This window comes from Eubalaena glacialis, chromosome 11 (assembly GCF_028564815.1).
Source record: "Eubalaena glacialis isolate mEubGla1 chromosome 11, mEubGla1.1.hap2.+ XY, whole genome shotgun sequence".
Classification (NCBI taxonomy): Eukaryota; Metazoa; Chordata; class Mammalia; order Artiodactyla; family Balaenidae; genus Eubalaena; species Eubalaena glacialis.
Genome location: NC_083726.1, coordinates 42,682,339 through 42,707,901, shown reverse-complemented (window position 1 = coordinate 42,707,901; position 25,563 = coordinate 42,682,339). Strand labels below are relative to the sequence as shown.

At 43.3% G+C, this 25,563-nt stretch overlaps 1 protein-coding gene across 3 annotated transcripts; it reads right to left on the bottom strand.

The window, feature by feature from the left end:
- Positions 1 to 5,358: 5,358 nt before the first annotated feature.
- Positions 5,359 to 24,410, bottom strand: CSRP2 (cysteine and glycine rich protein 2). Of its 3 annotated transcripts, none has more exons than XM_061205143.1 (6): positions 24,392 to 24,410; positions 13,546 to 13,658; positions 10,658 to 10,826; positions 7,031 to 7,160; positions 6,262 to 6,355; positions 5,359 to 5,669 (listed from the first exon to the last, which is right to left on the bottom strand). In XM_061205143.1, the coding sequence occupies exons 2-6, from the start codon at positions 13,655 to 13,657 to the stop codon at positions 5,593 to 5,595; spliced, it is 582 nt and encodes a 193-aa protein (XP_061061126.1). In that variant the 5' UTR covers position 13,658; positions 24,392 to 24,410; the 3' UTR covers positions 5,359 to 5,592. The 3 variants fall into 3 exon arrangements, with proteins under 3 accessions (XP_061061126.1, XP_061061125.1, XP_061061124.1); XM_061205142.1 differs by lacking the exon at positions 24,392 to 24,410 and adding an exon at positions 23,964 to 24,104; XM_061205141.1 differs by lacking the exon at positions 24,392 to 24,410 and adding an exon at positions 23,976 to 24,104.
- Positions 24,411 to 25,563: the final 1,153 nt, after the last annotated feature.

Sequence of the window (25,563 nt, the reverse complement as noted above, 5' to 3'; positions counted from 1 at the left end):
TGTAGGTCTTGTGTGTGGAACCACTTTAACCCCATTCTAAAGTTGTGTATGAAGGTGACCCTTTGGGGGATAGTTCATATCAGCTTCATTGCATACTTTTAGCAAATAGGAACTTATTTCTCAGCTCTAAACATGAATTACTTCTTTGGAATTTTTTCCTTATTTTGTTGTTCCCAGGAATTTATTTGAAATATTAATAGGCATAAAACAGCATCATTATTATACTTAAGCTATGGATATTTTTATTTTATATTTTCTTTATTTATAACTGTGCCAAGTATTATTTTGCTACTTAACGTGTTACTCTGTGGAAAGAAAAACCTGTAAAGTGTTTAATAAATTAGATCTCCTTACATAAATTAAATCTGTCAAAATTTTGTAAAATATTAATCAGAATAAATATTGACTCTTAAATGTGTGTTTGGTTTTTTGCTCAGTTCTCTTCAAGAAATTGATGAAACACGGGTAGTGGTACCTGTGATATGAAAAGATTATTCTGTATGTTTATATCTGGGTCAACTAGGAATCAGGTGGCAAGACTAGAAATTAGCAAAAGTAGAAGGTGGTGGTAGTATTCTTTAAAAAAAAACAAAAAACCAGCAACCTCTAATTCTGTGTGTGTATGTTTGTGTTTGTAATGAGTTTTTTTTAAATAAGAGAATTTTTTTTTAAGAATTTTGTATTCCATGGAGTTAATTAGTATCCTCAAGGACTGTATGAATCTCCAAGATTTAAATGTAAGTATGTCTAAAGACTCTGTAGTAAAATAGTGGAAAAGGAAACCTACCAAGCATTGATCTCAGTTACTTGAGAAACTCTGCATGACTAAGAAAGCTTTATTTGGGACTTCAAAAAGCAAAAATTATGGAGGAACCCTTTCCTGTTGTTCACATGATTGTTTATGGTTTAATTGAGAACCCAGTGATATTAAACAAATATTTTCAGATTGGACTAATTTTCATTTCATAATTATTTTACTGTATTGAAAGTAATGCCTCCAGAGCTGTGTAGAACTCAAGTAACAATATTTTGAACAAATATAAATAATAAAGGAAATTCTACTGTAAACCCTCCCTTTTCATTCCAGTTAGGTACTTTTCTCCTCTTTATCTTCTTGTCTGGATTCCCCAGTCCTTCCCAGATTGGTAGATTGTACCTATGATGTAGATGTCTGGTTCTAAGAGTTTATAGAGATAATTGGAAACAAGTGGTACATACCAGGACAAGAAATCTTAGCTTCAGGTCAGAAAGTAAACCTTCAATTTCATAAAGTTCTTGGTATTAGAGTTTTCTATTAAATATCTTTATGTGACTATTAAAATAGAAAAATCTGTAATTCCAAGTGGAAACTTCAGAATGTCCCTTGATCTAGGTCAGCTAAGTGATAAACTCAAGGAAACCAAATGTGCCTCTTAGAAAACTCTTTTTACCTTTGAATTGGAGTATGAAAGTTTTGCTCAGATAAATTTTACCAGAATATCTCTGTCATCGGATATTTACTTGCATTGGAAAATACTTTTTAATAGCAGTGTTTCTAGTACTAAGTAAGAAAGAGGGATTATTTCCATCCAAAGCATTAGAAAGCCTCATTGCTGCTGCTGCTGTTTCTTGGATCTGTAGGTTTACAGTTGTCATCAAATTTGGAAAATTTTCAGTCATTATTTCTTCAAATATATTTCTTCCCCCCTTTCAGCAAACTCTAGTTACACGTATATTAGGCCACTTGAGATTGTCCTATAGCTCAGTGATAATTCATTTTTTAAAATTCTCTTTTTTCCCCCAGTGTTTATCTTGGATAGTTTTTAATGTCTTTAAGTTCAATTAAATTTTTTTCTGCACTGTCTAGGCTGTCATCAGTACTATTCAGTGTTTTGTTTTTTTTTTTAATTTATTTTTGGCTGTGCTGGATCTTCGTTCCTGTGCGAGGGCTTTCTCTAGTTGCGGCGAGCGGGGTCCACTCTTCATCGCGGTGCGTGGGCCTCTCACTGTCGCGGCCTCTCTTGTTGAGGAGCACAAGCTCCAGATGCGCAGGCTCAGTAGTTGTGGCTCATAGGCTTAGTTGCTCCGCGGCATGTGGTATCTTCCCAGACCAGGGCCTGAACCCGTGTCCCCTGCATTGGCAGGCAGATTCTCAACCACTGCGCCACCAGGGAAGCCCCATGCCTGGTAATTTTTGATTAGATGCCAGACACTATGAATTGAGTGCTGGGTATTTTTTTATTCTTATAAAAATTCCAGAGCTTTGTTCTGGGATGCAATTATTTGGAAACTTTGATCCTTTCAGGTTTTGCTGTTAAGCAAGATTTGTTAGGCAGGACCAGAGCAGTGTTCAGTTCAGGGTTAATTATTCCCCATTACTGAGGCAAGACCTCAGTAATGTACTGAGGTCTCCATCCAAAGCTCCATGAGTCACACTTCTTAATCTCACTGGTGAGAATAGGCACTATCCCCAGCTCCATATGAGCACCAGACACCATTCTCTCTACGTCTTTCAGGTGTTTTTTTCTGTAATCTTGGGTAGTTACCGGGCATGCACGTGCAATCAGAACACAGCTGAAGACTTGCAAGGTGTGGGGGGGGTTGGACGGTGCTCTACGAATTCCTGGGGTTCTTTCTCTGTGCAGCTCTCTCCAGTCCCTCCAACGTTAGCTGCCCTGGTTTCTCTGGACCCTCAGCTCTGTCTCCTCAACTTGGGGTGCCTTCCAGCTCCCTCTGTATTCTCCCTCCTTAGACTATAGCCTGGAAACTCTCAAAATCCCAAGACTGACCTCATTTTCTCCGTAACTCTCCTTTGTTGCCTATTGTCAGTCGTTCTCAAAACCATATTTTTTCATGTAATTAGTCTGTGTTTTTGATTGTTTCAAGCGAGAGGGTAAATTTGGTTCCTGTTATTTCAACTTGACTATAAGTGGAAGTCTGAGTTAATACATTTTTTAAAAATTTTGTTTAATTTCTAATATGGAAAGTAATGATAGATGTAACTGTCATGAACAAAAGCTTTTTGGGGGTCCTCAGTAATTTGAAGAATGTAAAGAGTTCCCAAGATCAAAAAGTTTGAGAACCAGTGGTCCAGGCCGTCATTTCCCAGTGCTCCTTGAGATGTTCGTGGCTCCATGGACAACTAATTCAGTGCAAGGCTTTCTTCAAGTTAAAACAGACGCCTCAACTACAAGATCTCAAGGCCGTCAATCTGCTAGCATGCAGTGTGAATCTGCACAAACATAGATACACGGCTGTAACGCTCCCTGAACTTAACTGATCATGAAGACTTTTTAGAACTAGAGTTGCCAGCAGTCCTCCCTAAATATACCAGACCACCACAAGGGGCCGAAAATATCCCAAGTGGGTCATTTTTAAAACAAAAGTACTTCTTTACCATGCAGCACTTTAATATCACATTTGGATTACTTTGGGGCTACTCTGTTGACTTACCTCCAAATGATGAAAGTGATTCCTCCCAGAACAGAGCCTGCCCAAGGCCAAATTCCCTTTTCCACTCCTAGAACCACTGGAAGCTAATTTTATGGTTTTGGAGTAGCTGTTTTGCCATGGCTCCCAATTTAAGAATAAATTTAATTCTGAAAGGGGGGGTCTGAACTTTATCAGGCAGAAATTTCAAATTACCGGGTACCTGGCAACTTCATGTAGAGTATTTTCCTATCGGATATCTATTAGCATTTCCAGTACAATTTGGGAAACATGGTAGGATGGGAAATGTTGGCTCTGTGTGGGAACAGTTACAACATTCTGGTTATCTACAGCACTGAAAAATTTAGTGGTTAAAAAGGCATTTTTGTTCACAGATTTGCAATTTAGGACTCAACATAACTCACTTTGCTCCACTGGGTGTCAGCTGGGATGGTTCAAAAACTAGGGACTGGAATAGCCTGAAAGCTTACTCACTCACATGTCTGTTAGTTGATACTGGCTGATGGGGAAGATCTTAGCTGAGGTTATGGCTCTAATACTTACATGTGGCCTCCCCATGTAGTCTGGGCTTCCTCAAAACATGGTGGCTGAGTTCCAAGAGTAAGCATCTCAAGAGAAAGAGGCAGGCAAGAGCTGTGTTGTCTTTTCTAACCTAGCCTGGTCCATTATACTCTGTTAGTTAAAAATGAGTCACTAAGGTTGACCCTTATTCAGAGAAAGGGGAATTAGACTCCATCTTTTGTTGGAATGTCAAAGAATTTGTGCATGTGTTTAAAACGACCACAGAATGAATCAGAAGTTACTCCGTAAATCTTCTTCAGTTCAGCCCAGTTCCTTTATTGTTAACTTCCCCAGCCTGCTTACCAAAAAGACCCTCCCCTCTCCCACGGTGAAACTTGCCTTACGGAACATGTGAAGTACTCAAGGCTATGATATAAATAACCATGAATTCTTTCACCTGGTACACCCTCAACTGACCTTTTCCCACCACATTTCTGCTTTTTTTTTTTTTTTTTCTTTTGAGGTCATATAAGATTAAGATGTATTCACAGATTAGGCTGGTTCAATTTTACAAATACACATTACAGACTAATATCACACCCCGCCACTGAAAAATAAAGGGTTGGATCGAGTCTGGTAATGAACTAAAAGTTTCTGGAGAAATAATGAAAATATACCTTATATAGTCTGATACTCCTTTTCTCCCTGAGCCAGCTGAATGTGCCAGGACAATGCAGCATTCTTTGCTAATTTTGCAGAATTGAGATTTGTGAGAAAAACACAAATCCTCAACCCAGTTTCCAGGATTAGTAATTCACTATCAGATGAGAGTGGGGTCTTTAAAAAGTCACACTGAGCCTCAGATTCTATAGTTGTCTGTAGGTAGCTGTTTATAATGATCTTTAGATCGAGATAAATCAAAAGAATTTTTAAGTGTTTTAACAGTGTGCTTACCCTGGGTCAGCGTACCTTTCTGAGAAGCTTGTTAGGAGGGCTTCTATGGCTCCACCCCTAGAGATTCTGCTTCTCTGGGGCCTAGGAATCTGCCTTGTAATACTCCCGGGTGACTCCAGTGCAGGTTGTCCAGGAGCCATGCTTTAGGAAACTGCTCCCAACAAGAGAAGAGCAACCACTGAGCTAGAGTGGGGCAGGCAGGCAGGAGTTCTGCACTGCTGAATTAATTGCCAGCTCTGAAGAGCCGGAATGGTGGGGCCTGTTGCCTAGCAACCCTCACTCTTGAGGCACACTTGCCAGCTTAGAGAGAGCCATCTTTTCCAACAGCTGTAATGCAAACATTAACCTGGTGAGTCAACCGCATAATGGGGTGGACTCTCTAACCAATAAAAATGAAGGTGGGGACCCAGATGATTTACCACTAACCGACATCACAGCACTCCTCCAAAAGGTTAATTGAAAGACACTGAACACTAAATTAAGCTGAAGTTTTATTTAAAATGTAAAAGAAATGGTTCTTGAAATGCTGATGAATAAAGCGAAAAGATATAGTGCTCTCTTCCTACTAGTCAGCTGGCCTATCCAAGTACAGGGCAACATACAGTACTTAAGTACTGGTAGAATTTCACAGTAGTTTAGTGTTAGATTATCTGTGCCTAGATTATGTAGAGCTTCTCAGTGTGTGATGTTGGTTCTGGGTTTGCACCTCTACTGAGCATGAACAAGGGCTCCTGCTCCTTGGCCATAGCCAAATCCCTTGGGCCCAAAGTTTTTCGCATAGCATCCTACAAAAGAAAAGGGAAGAGTTAGTGCAAGTCCATTAAGCTTTGCTAGCATTGCGTAAGACTGATGTATCAACAAACATCCGTAAATTGAAAAAGCTGTTGGCTATGCCAAGAAGAGTTCAACTTATTTAAGGTGTAGAATGTGCCATGTAGTAACTATGTTAAAGCTGCAAAGGTAAGTCCGAGTCTTCTGGTTCCCTAGTGTTCAGCTCATGGTCCCAACTGAGTTACAAGTATGCAAATCGGGCCAGACAAGTTCTATATTTGTCGATTACCTTCATATATCCATATGCTTTGCTTAAAACATTAAGCTGAAAGAAGACTATTGTTTGTTTTTATTTGTAGGCGAGTTTTAAATGACCAGGAACTTAACTTACTGTATCATCAAAAATGTTCTGTGGTTTTTCTGTCATCTGTAAGCATCTCTAGATCTTTTATTTGCAAATACCCAGTGGCACTATCCCACCTCTTCCCCATTTTCAGAGTGCTTTTTGTCCTTTTTTTTTTTTTTCCCCCCTGCTAGTGACATTTCCTTCACTAACAGCCAGTGTGAGATACCCATATGGACACCAATAACTGAAGTTAATTTTACCTTTACAATAGATTTCACCTTCTTTCTCAGTCAGAGTTGTTGACTCAAGACTCTTCCCACACTTGGCACATCGGAAGCAGTTTTTGTGCCAGGGCTGGAAGAGAGGAATGAGTAAGTTTAGATGCTGGCACAGTGGCTCAGGAAGATCAACCCAAAACAGGCTCCTGACTACTGTGCGGCAGCCCCAACCAGAAGGCTGAAACTGGACCCTCTACATTCTTGGTTGCTTGCAAAAGGGCTGAGTTCAGACTTCATCCACAGAAGACATGGACCGGGAGCTGTGCCACAGAAGGGCCATTTCCCTGAGAGCTGTCTGAAACCTCGCCGCAAGCCCCGTGTGCTCCTTTGAAGACCGCCTCCTTTACGGTTGAGAACACTGCAACTCAAAGAGGTGAAGCGGTTAAGCGACTGCTCCAAACCAAATTAGCATCAGGTGCCCTAAGTCACTGCTTTTTTGTTTTTGTTTTTTTCCCTTTCACTACACTGAAGAACCTGCAGAGTCCAGGTTTGTTAAGTCTGGCCTTGTCAGTTAACACCTTCAGGAGCGCCCCCTATGAAAACAAGGTTCTTTCAAACACAGATGTGATTTGTCAAATAAGGGCATCACTTCAAAAAATTAATGATTCAGATGGAAATTCGATTAAGAAAAAGTTTAATTCAAGGCATTTATTTATAAGGCAGAGAGCCTGAGTGGGCTGCGGAGGGGCCTGGGGGAGAAAGGTAGTGGAGAGTAGTCATCCGCTGCTATTAACTCAAGACGGCACTTTACCTTTCCAGCTCCAATGATCTTCTCGGCAGCGTACACAGAATCCCCACATCTGGAACACTTCTCAGCACCTCCGTATTTCTGAGCAAATTTAGAAGTGTTTGGATTTGTCGTAGGCCTGTGAGGTTGAACGCTTGTGGAAAGGGGAGAAAAGGAATTAGGCAAGATTTTCCAAAGGGCCCTTATAAGCCTTACAAGGCAGACACAATGGAACTCTGGGACTTAATTGCTATACTGTCCCTTGGCTGGAGGCCTCCACAGGCCAGTATAGGGGAAAGAAGAAAGAAGAAATAAATCTCAGGGGCGGGCCAGTTATTATTCTAACCTGTTTATGGGCTCATTATTACAAAAAGACAGACAAGGCTCCAAACTTAAATGTCTGTCCCTCTGAGTCTAAACTCATCAGAATTCATTGAATCCCCAGTGCTAACCTCTCCACTAAACAATTATGCTGTGTTTTATGAAAACCTACCATAGCACATATTTTCACCCCACATTCATATCATTATTATTATTATTTATATTACCACTGGAATCAGCTAGCTTTTTACTTCACAGAAGATAGAAAAAAATCAGTAGTAACTTAAGCAGTTAAGTTCTGCACATAGGTCAGCTGACTTAGGCAGTAACTAGGAAAATTAAGTATGTTTTACAGATTACTTAATTCCCCAATATATTAGGGGAAAGTATGAGTAAATTACATTTTTCATGGGAAAATATTTTAGAAAGTTTGCCTATTACTCTGTGATCTGTTTATCTTTTTCTCTGTATAGTGTACTGTTTTTGTCACTATTTACAGGTCACTAGGTAAACCTTGATTTCCTCTCACTTTCTGTAATTTTTTTCCATTCAATATGTAGATGTACCTACCATGCAGAACACCATTCTGGGCTCTGAAAAGATTTAAAGGCTTTCCTAAAGCCTTATAAGTATGTTGAGCAGGTAAGATGTGACAACAAGAGTTAGCACTCAGCAAAGGGTAGCTAAGTGTCAATTTTTCCTACTAGGAAAACAATTTCATCCTAGTTATATTTTATTAAATAGGTTACATACATATTTAAAATAAAGTGTTAATTTAGGAATACTGCCTTTTCATAAAACAGTTTATTCAAACTTCACATGTATTTTTAATATCTTCATCTCCACTATATCCATTTTTTAGTCATTTAATGGTTTTTTACACTTCCACCTAAGTTGTTTAATATACAGCATTTCTTGAATCATGTTTGATGTGGCCACTGGAAATCTTATTCTAAGCAACAAATACCAATTCCCAGTACTAATTCACAGGACTGAATTTTCCATTGTCCCTAATATGGGCATATTTTTTAAAAAATCTCCACAACCCACTGTATATATACAGTCAGCCCTCTTTATCCACAAGTTGTGCATCCACAGATTCACCCAACCTTGGATCAAAAATATTCGAGAAAAAAATTCTGGAAAGTTCCAAAGAGCAAAACCTGCATTTGCCACATGCCAGCAACTATTTACATAGCACTTGCATGCTCAGATTTTGTGTCCGTGGGGGTCCTGGAACCAATCCCCTATGGATACCAAGGGACACCTGTACTTAACTTTTAAAAGTGATCTTTAAAAGCTATTCACAATGATATCCAACACTTGCAGTTAGGAGTTTTCTAAGAAAAATTTCCAAATCTGCCAATCATATTAAGAAGAACTTTATATAGATTATCTCCCACCTTCCTTCCAACAACCTCAGAAGCCATGGTTAATTGCTACCTCATATGACAGATGAGGAAATAGGGGCTTACATTTAAATAACTTGCTGAAGGGCTAGAGAATTAGTAAATTGGTGAGCCTGAACTAAAAAATGCAGCTCTGCCTCAATGAAGTTTCTGCCCACTCAGTGCTGCCTCTTCAAGGGATCCCCCTGAAGCTGTTTGGTCCCCATAACTTTCACAATGACCATGTGCCATAAGGGCAGTCCAGACTGCAGGTGCTCCCAGAGTGTGGTCATTAAGAGGGGCTTCTGGAAAAGGAAATCCCTACACCTGGTCCTGCAGGATGAGTAACATGTGGCCAGGCTAAGAAGGGGAGGAGGCAAGGACAGATCAACACAGGCCAGCATAGAAGGTTGGCTAATTATTGGAGAATATGGAGAAGCAGGAGTAGATAAAGAGGAGGGGCCACTGGTCTTTGTGACTTTAACACTATGGCCACAATTACTGACTCACTTTTGTGGTCATGGATGAGTTTTGTTTGGGGGGAACGTGTACAGGTTTATGTGTTTGAAATAAAATCTTGGGAAACAATAGATTTTAACAAGTTGGAAAGGGAGAGCAGAAAAAGAACAATGAACTTTAACAAAGTCAGAGGTAAGCTGGGGTTCCTGCAAGTGACGGCATGCAGCTATGAATGAGTCAGCCCTCATACAACCGATGCCCAGCAAGGCACCACGGCTCAGAAAGTGAGTGTGGAAGAAACAGGAGAACAGAGAGGTGGGCCTCGATGCAGGACAGCGCACAAGTATGCGGGCCAAAAGGACAAAAGTTCAAATCCTGGCTCTGCCACTTACCGGTGTGAGCTGAGCCTTAGTGTCCTATCTATAAGATAGGGACAAAGTAACTCAACTCAGAGTTACTGTGAAGATTATATAGAATGAACATAAATGTTCAGCAGACGTTATTTCAGGCATACCATAATGTGCTGTGCTTAAGATCATAAGCTTTGGAGTTACACTGGGTTAAGTTCCAGGCTCTACAATTAACTAGCAGTGTGACTTAAGGCAAATCACTTAATTCTCACTGTCTCACTTTGTTCTTGATTAAGATAGGAAACCCTACCTTATAGGGTTGTGAGGATTACATGAGTTACCATATATTATTGCATGGTGTCCAGTCTACAATAAGGGCACAATTAATGGCCTTGTCCAAGGGAAGGCCATCTTATTGGAGTATTACACAATTTTGGCCTCTTCAGTATAAAATGGATGTGAAAAATGTGAAGTTCAAATGAGGGAATTAGTGAGTCAAGAATAGGAATTAAATTCCACATGAAGAAATTATGTCTCAATGTGAATTACTAAGTGAAGTTTAGCAGATTTAGCACTTTGCTTACTTTGGTACCGAAACCTTTAAAATTTAGTAACACTAACCTCTCATAGAATCAAATACAGGAAATAATTTCCATTTTTAAGTAAGAATTGTAAGCTAGAGAAAAGTAATTTCTTGGTGAGGAAACATTCTTACATGGAAGGACTGACTGAGGAATTTTCATTGACTGCTTAATTGCACATGAGAAATGCATCTCATGATTCCGATACTACATTTCTCCATCATTTGATTTCATGATGTCTGGTCTTTGAAGTGCTGTGAAACGGAAGTAAATTTAAACCACTTGCTTTTGAGAACATCATAACTCCCTGATACACCTCATAATACTATAAACCGGGGCTGGAAATCACTGGAATAATCAATAAGAACTTTGCCAGGTCCAAAACTGTCCATTATTTCAAGCTTAAAGAACAGTCATTAGTTTATACTAGAAAATCTGAGTCATTGTCTTTGATTCTTTCAAGCTAAAAATCTGGAAACTCCCAGATACCCGTTCACCAAGCAACATGAATTGCCACCATGCCTTCCTGAAGGTCATGTGGTCTTGACTCACCTCTCGGGCTTGATGCCCAGCCTCTCGCCCCTGTCCATGTTGAGTGTGCCCGCGCCCTGGCCGTACCCGTAGCCTTTCGGCCCATACTTCTTTCCATAGCAGGATTTGCAGTAGATCTCGTCATCGTGAATTGCCACTGTTGTACTATCTAAATTTTTCCTGCAAACCACTGAGGGGGAAAAAGTTAGACTTTTAAAATATGCCAAAGATTGCCTTTTTCCTTAGAACAATGGTGGCGCTGACACAGGGCCTAGAAAAGGTAAAGGCAGAGGTTCTCTCACATTCCTAGTTTATTCTCTGGTTCCCAAAAGCCACTGGAGAGCACCTGGACGGCTCGCTACCTGTGAGGACGATTTGCGTTCCTCCATGGATATGGTCATTTCAGAAATACATTCGAATTTTAACATCCTGAAGCCTCAAACTTTTTAGTAGGATCTGCCTCCCAGGCAAGAGGGAGAGAAGTTTCCAAGATGTCTATAATTACACGAACAAAAGGAACAAAACTAGCACTTTGCACCCAAGACCCTTGCTCCCAACCTTCAACACTCAATCTTTTCATCCCCTGCATCCAAGTATTAAAGAACAAAAGGGTAGGAGCGCCTTGAGCGAGCTGCCTCTGCAGCCCCTCCTCCCCCAAAAGCACCCCCAGGGATAAAAACGGTTTTAAATCCAGAATTCTAGTTTTCATCACTAGACTAGAAGGGAAAAAGCAGTCTTCTTTCATCTCGCCACCGGCTTCTCCAGCAGTGATAAGTATGTCTGAAAATCGTCAAGTGGTTTAAAGTCTGCATTTGTTTTCCCTTCAGTCCCAAAGGAGCACACATTCTTTCTTGATGGATTTCTTACCACATTTCCACGTATCCCACTTCATAAAACTGCCAAATGTCATCATGTTTTATCCAGACGTTATTTCAGTTTCTAAGACTTCAATTAAGCTTGAGAAATAAAAGACTTGTGAGAGAGCTCACTGGAAGCACAGTCGGGCAGCAGGAAACCCGAGATTAGTGCAGTAGAAAAGGGGATTCCCCCCGCCCCTTATTTAAAAGAGAGGGAGAAGCAAAAAGAGGAAGGACAGAAAGAAGGGCCGGGAAAGGCGACTAGCTGGCTGCTTCAGAGTAGAGTTAAATGATGAAGTTTCTATTATCTTAGACTGAAGTTTTCTCTGGTAGAACAGAAATGACATCATCTACTTTGAACCTTGCTGTTGAGGTTCAAGTACTGAAATATATCTGCTTAAAGACAGAGTTAACCTAAAATCATACACTGCTGAAGAACAGACACCCTTAACAGACAGAATAAATAGAAAAACTGGTTTTAAACACATGTTTATTAACCAGAGCAAGTTTAAATATATGAAATTTTTACTAGAGAACCACCCCTTTCCCCCTAGGCCTCATCCGTATTCTCTGCAGTAAAATTCTCCTAAGGTCTGCAAACTACTCTGAATTATTTCCTTAAAAGGCTTTAGTCAGCAGAGGCACATATTAGGAAGGAGTAATAAAGAGGACCAGTAAAGACCTTGACATTTAATAAACACTGACTTGATTACGGTGTAGACATCATGGCTTAACCTAGAGGAGGAAACTAAGAACAATTTCTCAAGTATTTACATTTCCTCTTTGTTCACATACTCTCTTGGTTACAAAGCTGCTGAAAAATATGGATTCCTTTAAAAAAAATTAACTTCTAAGAGAAGAAATGGTTAAACCAAATCTGAGAAATGCTAGCTATTATGGAGGCGTACATAGCAAACATTCATATGTTGTATTTGTATTCTTCGTAACTGCAACTCTCTGTTGTCTGTTTCTGGTCGTCTGCAAAGCAATTGCTGTGTAAAAAGGTCCAGACGCCTTAAATGCTGGTGCCTAGAAGGAGAAGGACAACTAAAATTTGTGAGGGAAACTCTTTCTGAAGATTATTCTTTAGTGTAACCAGATTTCTTTTTAACATAGGCAGTTTCTAACAGTAATTTTCACTGCACAGTACTCTAGATATAGCGGAGAGCTGCACGGATGGGTGGGTTCCTCACGTAACAAATCCTTTGTTCGAGAAAATTTTGTCATTTGAATCAGAAGCTGATTAATGTTGCGCTTCCTGAAGCGGCTACTCTCCTATTTTAAGACTGAAGACTTGGTTGTCCTGAGAAGGAATCTGCCAGGGAGAGGGGGCTTCTCTCCTGTTCCCTTTCTCTCATTATCAGGTACTGACCATCGTTGGAGCAGACGCCCACGTGCTGGTTCGTGGTCTACCTCCTGTCTGTACCAGCCACAATGGTAATTCTCTCTCTATAAACAACAGTAATTCCCCACCTGCTTCTATGGGATTTTCATATCCTACGTTCCTTTCCCTCAAATTTAGGACATCAATAACAAGAAATAACTCTGAATATTCACTACCAGAGAAGACAGAATTTGAGCTTCTAGACATGTGAATTTCAACTAACAGTGTGGAGAGAAACCAGCCAATTAGGTTTCAAAGAGAAGGAGCCCCGCCAGAACGAGAAAGCTGGCGCGGACGGGGAGTGAGCCGTTCGTTCAGGAATCGGAGCCAAGCCCCTGGGATGTGCCAGGAACTGTGCTGGGTGCCAGACTATAAACAACCCCGAGGTCTCGGTGAAGCGGGGGAGACAGACGTGACAACAGATAAAGTACAGGGGGTGCGAAGTGGAGGCGAAGCGCTACGGGGACCCAGAGGCCGAGGGTCTGGGTCGCCCCTGCTGTCCTTGCTGTGAGGCTGAGCGCTTGCACTGTCCATGGGGACAGACAGGCAGAAACCACGGGGGCTGCTAAAATCATCTTTGTTAACAAAACCACAGTGTCTTCCTGAAATCGGTGAGCTGAAGCTCCTGACACACGAGTCCTGTCCGCGCGAGCGCGGGGGAGACTCACTGCACAGGAAGCAGCAGCGGTGGAAGCTCCGGCCATCGCACTGCACCTCCTCGGCGTGGTACACGGTCCTCCCACACGCCCCGCACTTGTTGCCACCTCCCCAGACGGGCATCCTGCAGGAAGACACAATCGTTAGGACGGGCCCCTACTGTACGAGACGTCTTACACGCTCCCTGGAGGGCTTTTTACACCCAGGGGGCAGCAGACAGCGTTGGTTTCTTTATAACCTGCCCTGGCCACATCTTTAAAAGACCTGCGTTCCTCCAAAGTGACCTCGTCTCACCTCCCAGATCACAGCCCTCACTAGGAAACGGGCTTGTCGTGCACAGGTTTTTTTCTCCTACGGGACAAAGGACCTGCATTTAGTACAACAGTGCCGGTCGCCAGGCACAAAACAAACTGCCGCCAGCATCCACGGGAGTTGAGAAAGCAGTGTAGGGAGTGGAAAGGCAAACGCTGCCCACGCCCACCCTGCAGTCGTAATGAACTGGTTTAAAGCTCAGCTGAAGAACTTACACTTGGGTGGAGGTTTTCACATGTTTCATTCACTGTAACATCACCAAATTCTTAACCATAGAACATACACGAGCTATGACACACTTCTAGGGAGGAGGGAAGTGCTGGACGGCCCGGCAAGATTAAGTTGTATATTTTCTGCTCAAGTTATGAGAGATTATAGCATAAACACTTGTTTCTCTGACTAGCACACTGCATGGCGGGAGCCTGGCAGTAACCACAACAAACACCCATCCAGATGGCTATCATTTAAGTTTCTGTGCTTCACTAATCACAGAGTCCTGAAGTCCAGCCGACAGTTGGTTTTCCCTCTCTGGTGGGCCTGTCTGTCCACACAGAATAGGCTACCAAGTTGCCTTCCTGGCAAAATGAATTGTTTGTTGACTGTGTCAGAATAACCTCTGAGCAATGTGGCCTGGGGGTAGAACTGGAAGTTTAAATCCTTGGCTATCTTGCTGTGATGTAGGGCAACGTGTTCTAATCTCCTTCACAATGAACTGGTCTCCCTGGACCCAGTTTAAAACGCCTAGTTCTGAATGGCCAATGTGCTCAAGTGCCTTTGCCAGTACAGAAAGTTGGCCTGCAGAGACAGCGTGTTATGTCAGACCTGCCCTGAGTGGTATCTAAAAACACAGTAGAAGAATTCCTTTCATCCCCACCATCATTTCCAGACTTCCCTTTGCTGAGTGCCATTTGCAGCCCTTGGCTGTTGTGTCTCCTTGGATGAGCTTCTGCCTCTCTAGTAAACAGCTAGCTAAGAAGGCTGAGACGTCCTTACTAACTCAAGTCTGGCTAGAAAAAAAAAAGAGACAAGGACAGCTGCTAAGCAAAAGGCTTAAGAATCTTCAGTCCTTAAGATAAAAAGGAGGGTGGAGAAAATTCCTATCCCACTTGCCCATCCTACACCATTTCGACAATCCAGAACACAATGACTTCCTAAACACTGAGATGAGGTCTTTACACAAGAAAGATTTACAGAATTAACCACTGTGTTGGGCATCCTTCTGGGACACAGCCTTCTCTGGCCCCTCTTCTGGTAATACTTTCCCCGGATTTTCTCCAGGGAAGCAACCGCCTCTTTCTGGGCACACGTGGTTTAGAGAAGTACTTATTAAAATGTGGTCCCCTGGTGACAGTCCACTGTGCTGGCTACCAATCCGAGACAACGTTCAGATAAGCATTTAGAAAGTTTTCTACAATTTTATGCCACAACAATCAACAGCATGATCAGTGGACTCATCTTGTTGGACAGAGGACAGTCAGATAATCAGTCTGTATTTGGAAATTAAAATAAAAAGAATGGTCCTTTACCACAGATAGTTTGAGAAGCACTAGTTTAGAGGGTGTGACTCTACCCTCAATTCCAGGGCTGGACATGCGATGCATCACTGCAGTCAGATGAGTGCATTCCCCCTCCTGCCATGGCGACTGGTTTAGGAATGGGCACAGGACCCCAAGCCAGTTCAATGGAAGTTAAACCCGGCCTTGGGTTTAGAACTGTGCCAGTGCAGGAGTGGAGTTGTTAGCAGCTGTCTACAAGAAAAGAACCTAAGAAGGAAGCCAGCACAGAGGAAAACAGAGAGACTAGTTCAGATAGTCTTTAGCCGCGCCTTGTTGTATCCTGTGTTCTTCAATTATGTAAGCCAGTAAATTCCCCTTTTTAAGCCTTTGGGAGATAGAGCCCCTGGTCCTAGAAACAAACAAGAACAACACACACAGACACACAAAAAGACCTGACTGATAACGACTAGTTATCCCTACATTGTTGGCCTCAACTTGCAAAAAGCCTATTTCCCTTGTTCAGACAGGAACAGAGTCATTTCTAGGGTCCACAAATGTTACCAGGCTCCTGTGAAGGCATCCATATAGGATTGATATCCAGCAACAATGGAATATATTTGCAAGCTTTCCTTTGGTAGTTGCATAAATCTCTTATTCCTGTCCCTGGAGACTGGTGCTCTATTGCACAATGAAACCTGAGCCCAGCTATAGAACCTGACACAAAACTTGGCTCCAGCGCCTGCACTGGCTTGAGTTTGGAGTGCAGTTAATGATATTGACTTTGCCCCATGGCTCCAAAGCTACCCGTGTTCTGGAATGCTCACAGATACAACAGACATCTGCTGGAAGTATCCCATGATTTCTGAGGAAACCAAACACCAAACCCAGACTTGCAAGTAATGACGTCACAGTGACTTAAAATCAGATCCCAACCATCAACAGCCCAGCTGGCTTTTAAAATACTTTTATCATCAAGGCATTTCTCATCATGTTAGAAAGTGTCATCGTACCACCAACCTGTATCATAATTACTTTGGAGCAATCACCAATAAGGAGCCAGACTTTCTATCAAGACAAACACTATCCTCGGTTGTCTCCAAATAACATTTAAAAATACATAAAAACTAACTCATCACTTTGTGTTACTCTCTCTCTACTATAGAGCAACTTGGACTTTTAAAAAAGGAAGAATATCTTCCCTTTGCTTGTGTAATTCAGGGTTGAATTCACCCCTTGTAAGTCAAGTCTGATTCCTACTGTACTTGCCACGCCAGCCAAATGTGAATATGTCATCTTTTCGGGAAACACCTATCCAATACCTTTTCAGCTTACCATTTTAAGAGCTTCTTTCCTTTGAGGGTGGGGACCACAGCTCTATCTTCTCCCACACCATCAACCAGAGTGCTTGGCATATGTCAAAATATTTCATTTCTATTGTTTTAAGGAATCCTTCCTTTTTCAACTTGTTTTTACTCTTCCCAATTTGATCTTATGCTTATAAAGACAAAGGTAGCACTGCCCTACTTCTCTGTCACATTCTTGGATTCTCAGTAAATCCAGTAAAATTTCCGAGTCACTAACTTTTTAAAAGTTCCACTCAGTTTAAAGGCTTTCCTAAGGATTTCTGAATAACCCTCTCTGTGGGCCAGGCTAATGGTGTAATAGAGCATCCTCAGAAAGCTTCAGCTGGATTTACGTTTTATTTTTTAAGCAGGATAGTGGGTAGTTGGGTGTTCCTTACGTTCTTCTCTATTTTGTATGTCTGAAATATTTCGTAATGGAAGGAAAGAAGGAGGGAAGGAAGGAAGGAAAGGAGAGATGGAGGAAGACATTGATTTAGACAGACCTGGGTTAACTTCACTATTATAATGGTTGTGCAATGTTGGGCTTAATTTTCTTATCTGCAAAAAAGGGGGGAAAGGTAGCTCTCTCTACCTCACAGAGATATTGTGAAGATAAAACACAGTAAATAAATGCCTTGGCAGACATCCAATAACTGGTGGCTTGAGGATGGGAGGGGCATCTCATGCTGTCCATCCTGCTATCAGTACTCCTATAGGAAACCCACTGACTAGCACCTATAGAACACAGCTCAGAGCAACAAACAGTAAGGGAAAAAGTTATCTGATTAGTCACTCATAAACCTTTCTCTGAACATTACAATGCACTGCAAGTATAACAACAGTTGCACTTGCGGGGACTAAGAAATGAAGTTCAAATTTACACTTTTAGGGTGAACCCCTATGCGTGTTTGCTGAATTTGGCAGAGTGAAATGGGACCATCTTCCATTTCTGTCACTCCTGGCATTGCTATGCATATATTAAAAAAACACACACACACACACACAAAAACCCAAAGCTTCATTTTTCCTACAAGCCCTTGGCTGCACTACTCCACAACAGCTGACATTAATCACAGCAAACTGGATTTGCACTGAGCAATCTGGGCTGCATGCCTTTCCCCGATCCTATGCATTAATTTACAAAATGGTAAGAGGAGAAATAAAACCCCCCGTTACACACACCTCGCAAAAGAGGCCAAACATGGGCCAATTCAGTTTTTTTGTCTTGTTCTTTGGTTCTCATTGCCTGAAAGAGCTCCAGCACTAGGATTTATCCGCTGTGTTGGATTAAAAAGCTTGGTTTACATCCAAACACCTATGTGCAGTTTCTCTTTGCTGCTTCTCCCCAGTCTAAGACACCACCCAGAATCAGTAAGACTTAGCCCAAGAAGAAAATTACTATAGTCTAAATCTGAGTCACCTTGCAGTAAAGTTAGCTCGTTCTCTAGATAACCAATGACCACAGGGATCATTCTCCCCACCTGTGCTGCGCTGACTGCCTTATTTTAGAATCAGAATGACTCAAACCCATGAATTTTGAGCCTACGTGCCGCCACCTGTAATTTAAATTAACTGGTCTGATGCCCAGTGAATCCATCTATAAACCCAGATTCTAAATGCTTCCAGAAGATTTGACATCTTATGACTACAGGCAGGGCTTTGTTATTATACAGAATCTTTGTTATTATGCTATAACATCCCAAAAGGAGAATCTACTATAAACCAGTTTCATCTTTTTTTTTAATTTTTATTATTTATTTATTTATTTATTTATGGCTGTGTTGGGTCTTCGTTTCTGTGCGAGGGCTTTCTCTAGTTGTGGCAAGCGGGGGCCACTCTTCATCGCGGTGCGCGGGCCTCTCACTACCGCAGCCTCTCCCGTTGCAAAGCACAGGCTCCAGACGCGCAGGCTCAGTAATTGTGGCTCACGAGCCCAGTTGCTCTGCGGCATGTGGGATCTTCCCAGACCAGGGCTTGAACCCGCGTCCCCTGCATTGGCAGGCAGACTCTCAACCACTGCGCCACCAGGGAAGCCCCTAAACCAGTTTCATCTTGAGCCACATCCAGAGGGGGTCACTTGTTAAAGAATATGTAACTGTCCCCAATTACAATGATTTTTAAAGAGGCCAGAGTTTGAGAGCTGTAATTAATTGGAAATTAAGCTGCACTCAATGCCCATTCTAGAAAGGTTTTCTTCTGCAACCCAAACTACCTGCTTAGTCTACTTCCCTTATCTGAATACCACTGAGCCAAGGATAGGACTCTGTGTCTTAGTGATGGGCTCCAAGTTCCATTTGGCTCCTTCTACCAAAGCTAAATCCTCAAGCTGGTCTTCAAGAGAGCTCGGCCTCAGGATGAACTAAGAAGGTGGATTTTGGAGTCCACACAGTCTCATTTCCCTCATGTGCAAAATAAGGGTAGCAGAACCTTTCTTTCAGAGGTGTTAAGAAAATGAGATGAGAAAATGCTTACAGTTGGCATTCAATTATTGGCCGCCTTTATCGTCAGTATGTAGCAATGTTCAGTCTTTGTTATCAATACTCATCTTCTCCTACCCATCTCATAGGCCATCCATTCCTTCATTATGTCCCGAATCCCTCTACATCAGGAAAACTGACTTACCTCCCTCCCTCCCACCCTCATCCAGCTAACTCCCGACTTCGTTTCTGAATCTCAAGTAATTCTTCCAGGGTAGGGGCAGCTAATAAACACTGTAATGCTGTACTGTTTATGAAGCTCTCCTATAAATCTATTAATTCAACATCTTATAAGCCATATCCTGGGTTGGGAGCTGAGGATAAAAGGGTAAAGGAAGGGTGCCTGTTTCTCAGGGAGTTCTACTTTGGTGGTAGAAGTATGTAAACAAATAACAGCAAAATAACCCAAAGCACAGAAGCGTGTAGAAGGGGCTTTGGGAAGTCTGTATGGTCTGTTGATAGAGGGATGCCAAAACAGTTTCATCTTGTTGATTGATTGATAGTGGGTTCCTGGAACTATGTTGGAAAAGATTCTGGAGACCAGTCAAGGTTCCACATTAAAGATCATTGTGGTTAATAATGTCTGCCATAGAAACTGCAGTGCACATGCCACCTCTAAGACATTCCAGGGATAAGAGAAGGAGTGTGGAACTCAGAATGAGACAGATGTAAGCTTGAAAGTCAGTTACCAGCTCTGTGATCTTGGCCGAGTTCCTTAACCTCTGAGCCTCCACGTCTTCAGCTATAACTTGGAAATGGATGAGCGCTCTGCCATAGGATGGTTGTAAGGATTTAACGAGACAACATTCGTAAAGTACCTGGCAGAAGCCTGTGCTCCACAAATATTGGCTTCCTTTTCCTTCAGGAGCACTAGCGGGCCTGATTATGGTTACCAAACATTCAGCGGTTAAGTGACTTGCTCAGGTCACTGACCTCCAAAGATGCAAATCTAGGCTCAACCACTCATGTCTGACTCCAGAACCACAAGCTGTCCCTCAAACTCCCATATCTGATTTAAGGGTCGAGAACATTCAAACCCCCTGAGCGTGATCAGTCCTTGAGCTATCAGCTTACACGCAGGAACACCTTCCTCTCTGGCCAGTCTTCATCCATCCACCTAGCAGTTAGTAAGTGTCCTCTACGTGCTAATCTCATACCCAAACTGCTACTTTCAACCAAAAAGTACTCTCTACCACTCCTCTCTGCCAACCAAAGTCCATCCTCCTACTGAGGGAAACCTCCCTTCTGTCTAATAAGCTGTCCTTTGTGCACCTCACCCTCACCATTCATTACTAATTCTATATCCTGTTGCCACTCATGTCTTCAACTCGGAGGACAGCTTGACACAGATTTGGAGACCAGCTGTCAAATCACACATTAGAACACAACTGCGCTCTCAGCTCGGGCACTCTGACCTCCACCTGCCAGCCCCAGATAGCCACAATCTGTGCAAACTGCGAGCTGTTCAATTATTCAAACAATTTAATGTTTGTGTGATTTTTACATGGTGTCAGACTGAGATTTATATGCCAAGACGACTGTTTATTTGCCAGAAGATCTTAGGCTGGTTATCTGATCTGCTCATTTTCTCATTTTAAAAATGGAGATACTGCTTATATCATAAGGCAGTTTTGAGATTGGACAATACATGTAAAGCACTTCGAATAATGCCTGCCACATGATAAATAACAGTAATTAGAAATACGTAAAGCTTACTATACCTATGTTAAGTAGTCTACTTATATTAACTTAATCCTCATAACAACTGAGGTAGGCATTATCATTATCCTCACTGCATGGGTGGGAAAGCTGAGGTATAGATTATTAAGTGGCTCATAACTGTAAAACCAAAACACAATTACAATTCAACTTAAAAATACCAGTGAAATTCAAATAGACTATACTGAGTTTATTTGACTGATGTTTCACTAAAACTAAAACACTGCTAGCAACACAAATATAATAGTGACTGATATGGCTCTAGCACAAGTTCTTTTAAATTGGGTATTTTCTGTCCTGCTGTGGGAGGTATGCAGATTTGATTTTGTCTTCGCTTTTCTCTTCTGGAGGAGAAGCCACCATGAAACCTAACTGGGAAGTCATATGGCCCTAATGTATTAAATGGTATGTGTCATCTTATTAGTCAAGGACAATTAGTAGTACTGTTGGTACAAACAAAAAAGCAAGGAACCTGATATCCTTTGCAAATGATTCACAATATACTTCTTTTGCTTCTTCCTCTAAGACTTACACTAAAATGTACAATTTTTATAATCAGAATTTGTGCCTGGCTCCTCCACAATCCAGTTTGAGAAAACTCCCCTAAGTCAGTCAGGGTTCTTAACCTGGGGTCCACAGATTCCTTGAAATTCTGGGGATCGCTTAACTTGGTACCGTGTACTTTATTTTATGCACCTAAAAATAGTTTGAGAAGGGGTCCAGAGGCTTCACCAGACTGCCAAAAAGTTCCATAACACAAAAGTTAGGTATTACCATCCTAGGTAATCAAGACCCCAAGTGTAGGGAACCCCACCCAATAGAGCACAAGGGATGCCATGCAAATACCAGCCCAGGAAATAATACAGTTGAGGAAACCTGTGAATATCTGCGAAGGGAAGAAAGCTGGCCTCCAGGCAAGGCCTAGGCGATACTGTTCAGAGTCAGCAATCTTCTGGAAGAGGCTTTCACTGATAGCCGTTTCCCCCTATATTCAACAAAGTGCAGAACGGAGTCTAATTACAAGGAACCTCTCCCAAACTGGGCTGGGTTTTATACAAGGAACAGCATGCCTTCCGAGAACCCCTGCAAGGTATGTGCTGTTACACCCATTTTACAAGATGAAGTAACTGAGACCAGAGAGTAAAATAACTTGCCTAAGGTCATCAAACCAGTGGCTCCTGAAGCTGGGATGTGAATTTGGGCCCAACTGGTCAGTCCTGTCCTTCTCACCATGCTATGCCTCCTCTCCTGCTGTGGGCTTTCTCTCCCCCGCTCATCTGATTTACCTGATTTTTTGACAGAGAAGAAATATTAGAGGCCCAGATGTCCACATTTAGTGGCGGCGTCAAGGCTGGACCCAGGCTTCTAAAGCTTATTTATTACTGCCCCCTCTAATCTATGCCAACATTCTTGCTTTTTTAGTATAAAATACAGTTTCCTCAAAATCCAAGTGAGTTGGCAATTTCATCAGGACAGACCTCCAATGAGTACTGCTTTCAGCCCAGTATTTGGCATATACCAGTATCAATCAATATTTGTGAATACATTTGGAGGAATCCATTAAAAAACTCATGATAGAAACTGTAGATCAAATCTGCTAATATTTCTATTGCTTGAGTCCAATTAAATCTTTGTTCTCTACAATTGCAATCTTACTCATTCCTTCATTCATTCATTCAATTAACCAGCATTGGCTCTGGTCCAACGGTGTGTTTAAGACACCCAAGCCAAGCACTGGAATTTCAAAGACTCATGGGATACAGACCCCCGTGTCTACCGAACTTCGCTCTGAAAGAGCAAAGGAAATGAATCCAGGGTAAAAAGAACCTTGAGAAATATTGGTAAAGCATAAGTGGCAGTCAACTTCAGAGGGCAATGACCAAGGAGACAGTGTGGAGGGAGACCACAAAGGACTTAATAAAATTTGTTCTCGTTTGGTATGCAGTTTTTAACGTATGTGCAACTCACCCTTTAAGAATCCATTGCCCATCTCTTTCCTGAAAATTTGAGTCAAATTATAGCCAACTTTGTGGCTGTCCTATTTGAATTCTTGGCATTTTTTGTAAGTAGAGTTTTAAAACAGGTTAACTAGAAAAGTTAAGAACTAAAGAGACCATTTTTACTGCCGAGTTAAAAAAACTACCCAAAATAAAAAGTATTTATAAAATGAAAAGGAAAAGGAAAAAGTCTGGTCTGCAGACTGAGAATAAAACAGGTTGAACATTTGGGGTAACCATTTAAACAAGTATCGTTCTACAAACGTCCTGGCTGGGGGGGAGGGTAGGGCAGGGCAGACGTGGGTGTCTCCCGACTCAGAAAACCCACCCTGCGCCCCCCCCCCCCGGGGACTGCCTACGTGGAGCTTTGGAACCGAGGACGTGATTTGCAGGACCTGTTGCAGAATTTACAACCAAGCATTCTTGCTTTCCCGGTTTGTACCTGAATGGTAGAAAGTTCCGGAAAAAGCTGGGAGTGATCAATATGACGTTTCACTGCTGTGCCTTCAACATTTAAGGTTCAGCGCTCGGTGGGCAGAGACCACCAAACAATGGGGATACCAGGAGCTCTGTACCGCAGCAGGGGAAGGATTCCGGGCTCGACAGGCTGGGGGAGCCCCCTCCGCACCCCCAGGGCTCCGAACCAGCCTCTGGGAAGGTCGCCCTTGGAGTGCAGCACACTCGGGGCACAGGAGACCCCGAGACTCGGATCCCGCCCTCCCCTTTGCGAAGAGAGAACGCGCCACTGGAGGAGGGGGCCCTAGGCTACTAAAAGGCGGATTAGCAGCCCCGCGAAACTCTCGATCCCACCTCTCTCTCCCAGAGAAACCGGGATGGAGGTCGCGCACGATTATTCTCTGCGCAGCGGACCCGGGATCCGAGAGCAGGGCTGGGGCGGCCACGGGGAACGGGGCAGGTGTGTGGAGATCGGGGCGCAGGGGTGAGGAGGATGGCTAGGGGGACCAAATGGGGACCGCGATGGGGACATCGGAGGAGATGAGAGGGGGCGCCGGCAGGGCGGCCTCCGCATCCCAGGAGGCTGAGGGAACCCCCCCCACCCCCGGGGTCGGCGGAGACGCCCGCACCTCCCTACTCACTCGAGTCGCAAGCAGGACCACGCACCGCGGGCGGAACTAGCGAGAAGCAGTCGGAGAGAGCGCGGCGTGACTCCGGGAGCCGGGACGCAGGGAGCGCCGGTACCTTTTCAAGCCCCCTGTGGGCGTGGCCTGTGGGCGCCCCGCCCCCACTCCTCCGCGCCCCGCCCCGCCGCGCGGCGCGGCACCACGCCTGGCCGATTCCCGGACCGGCTCGGAGGGCGGGAGGGGGGAGCTGCTCGCGGCCGGGCTCCGGGGTAAAGACAGAGAGACAAAGGGAGAATCCCGCCTCTTCCTGCTGCTTCCCGCGCGCCCAGCATCTTCCCACGTACTGGGACCGCTCCCGCCGACTTCACTCTCTGCGGAGCCCGCAGTTTCTAGAAGTGGTTAACCGGAGCCGGGAAAGGAGGCTTCCTCACCCTGCAGAGAGGCCGGACGGCGGGACTGTCTCGTCGGGAAACAGCCCTCGCCGCCCTGCGACGTGCCCTTCCGACCGCGGTTGCCAATTCTCCTTTAGGAGGGAACAGTCCAAGGTCGAGGAGTTTCCAGCAGTAGAAAACCGGCCAGATCGGGAGTTTCCACCACCCCGTCCCGTGCCTTACCCTTATAAGTAAACTCAACGTGATTAACTTCCCCAGTGGACAAGTATCCGCTGGCCCGATTTCCAGCTTCTGGGAATCCGCAACCTTCCTGTTCTTAAAGAGCAAAATTTCTCATCTAGACTAAATAAATGACGTTACCAAAAAAGCCTCATTACTCAAGTGTTTTGCCTTTCCCACCATCGCGGGGCACGGCTGCACACGCTGCCGAGGCGGTGCAGGGGGGCGGGCAAACCCACCCAGAAACCCGGGCGCCAAAGGGCCTTGGGATTACATTTGTCGGTATCAGAAAAGCCCAGGGACAGCAATGACAACCGAGGGGACCTAATACCTGAACTACAGGCTGATTTATTGTTTTAGATGAAAAGAAAAACAAACAATGCCATCTTTATCTTGTTCATATTCTAGGCCGACTGATGACCTCTGTGCCAGAAGTGAGGATCCCTGAGAGTTGATGTTTGGGAAAGTGGAGCACCCAAGAAAGACAGTGAGCAAGGCTTTCCCTCAGGCCAGAAATGCAATAGCCTCCTCTAGTGCAGAGCTTCTCAAACTCCACACTGTAGACATTTGGGGCTGGGTAATTCTTACCTATGGGGGCCGTCCTGGGCGTTGTAGGATGCCTACAGCCACTAGATGCCAATAGCACCCCATCCTCCACACTGTAACAGTCAAAAAGTCTCCAGAGAGTGCCAACTGCCCTCTTGGGGAGGGGGCAGAGGGCATTGGTTGAGAACCACTGCCCTGGTATATATCTGCATGATAAAGTGCAGAAGTGGCTTATAATATTATTATTGTTTTATTTTATATGCTGGGACCAATCCAGGATAAACCCATTATAAAAGCAGCCTTATTCTCTGTCCACCCAGTACTGTACAAAAACGCATAGTGGTGATTGACATCTCCTGATATTGTGGCGGGAGTCTGGAAGTATTCCTGCCTGCTGTGAGCTTTGCTAAATATGGGCAGTCCATGTTTTCATGACATCAGCTAAT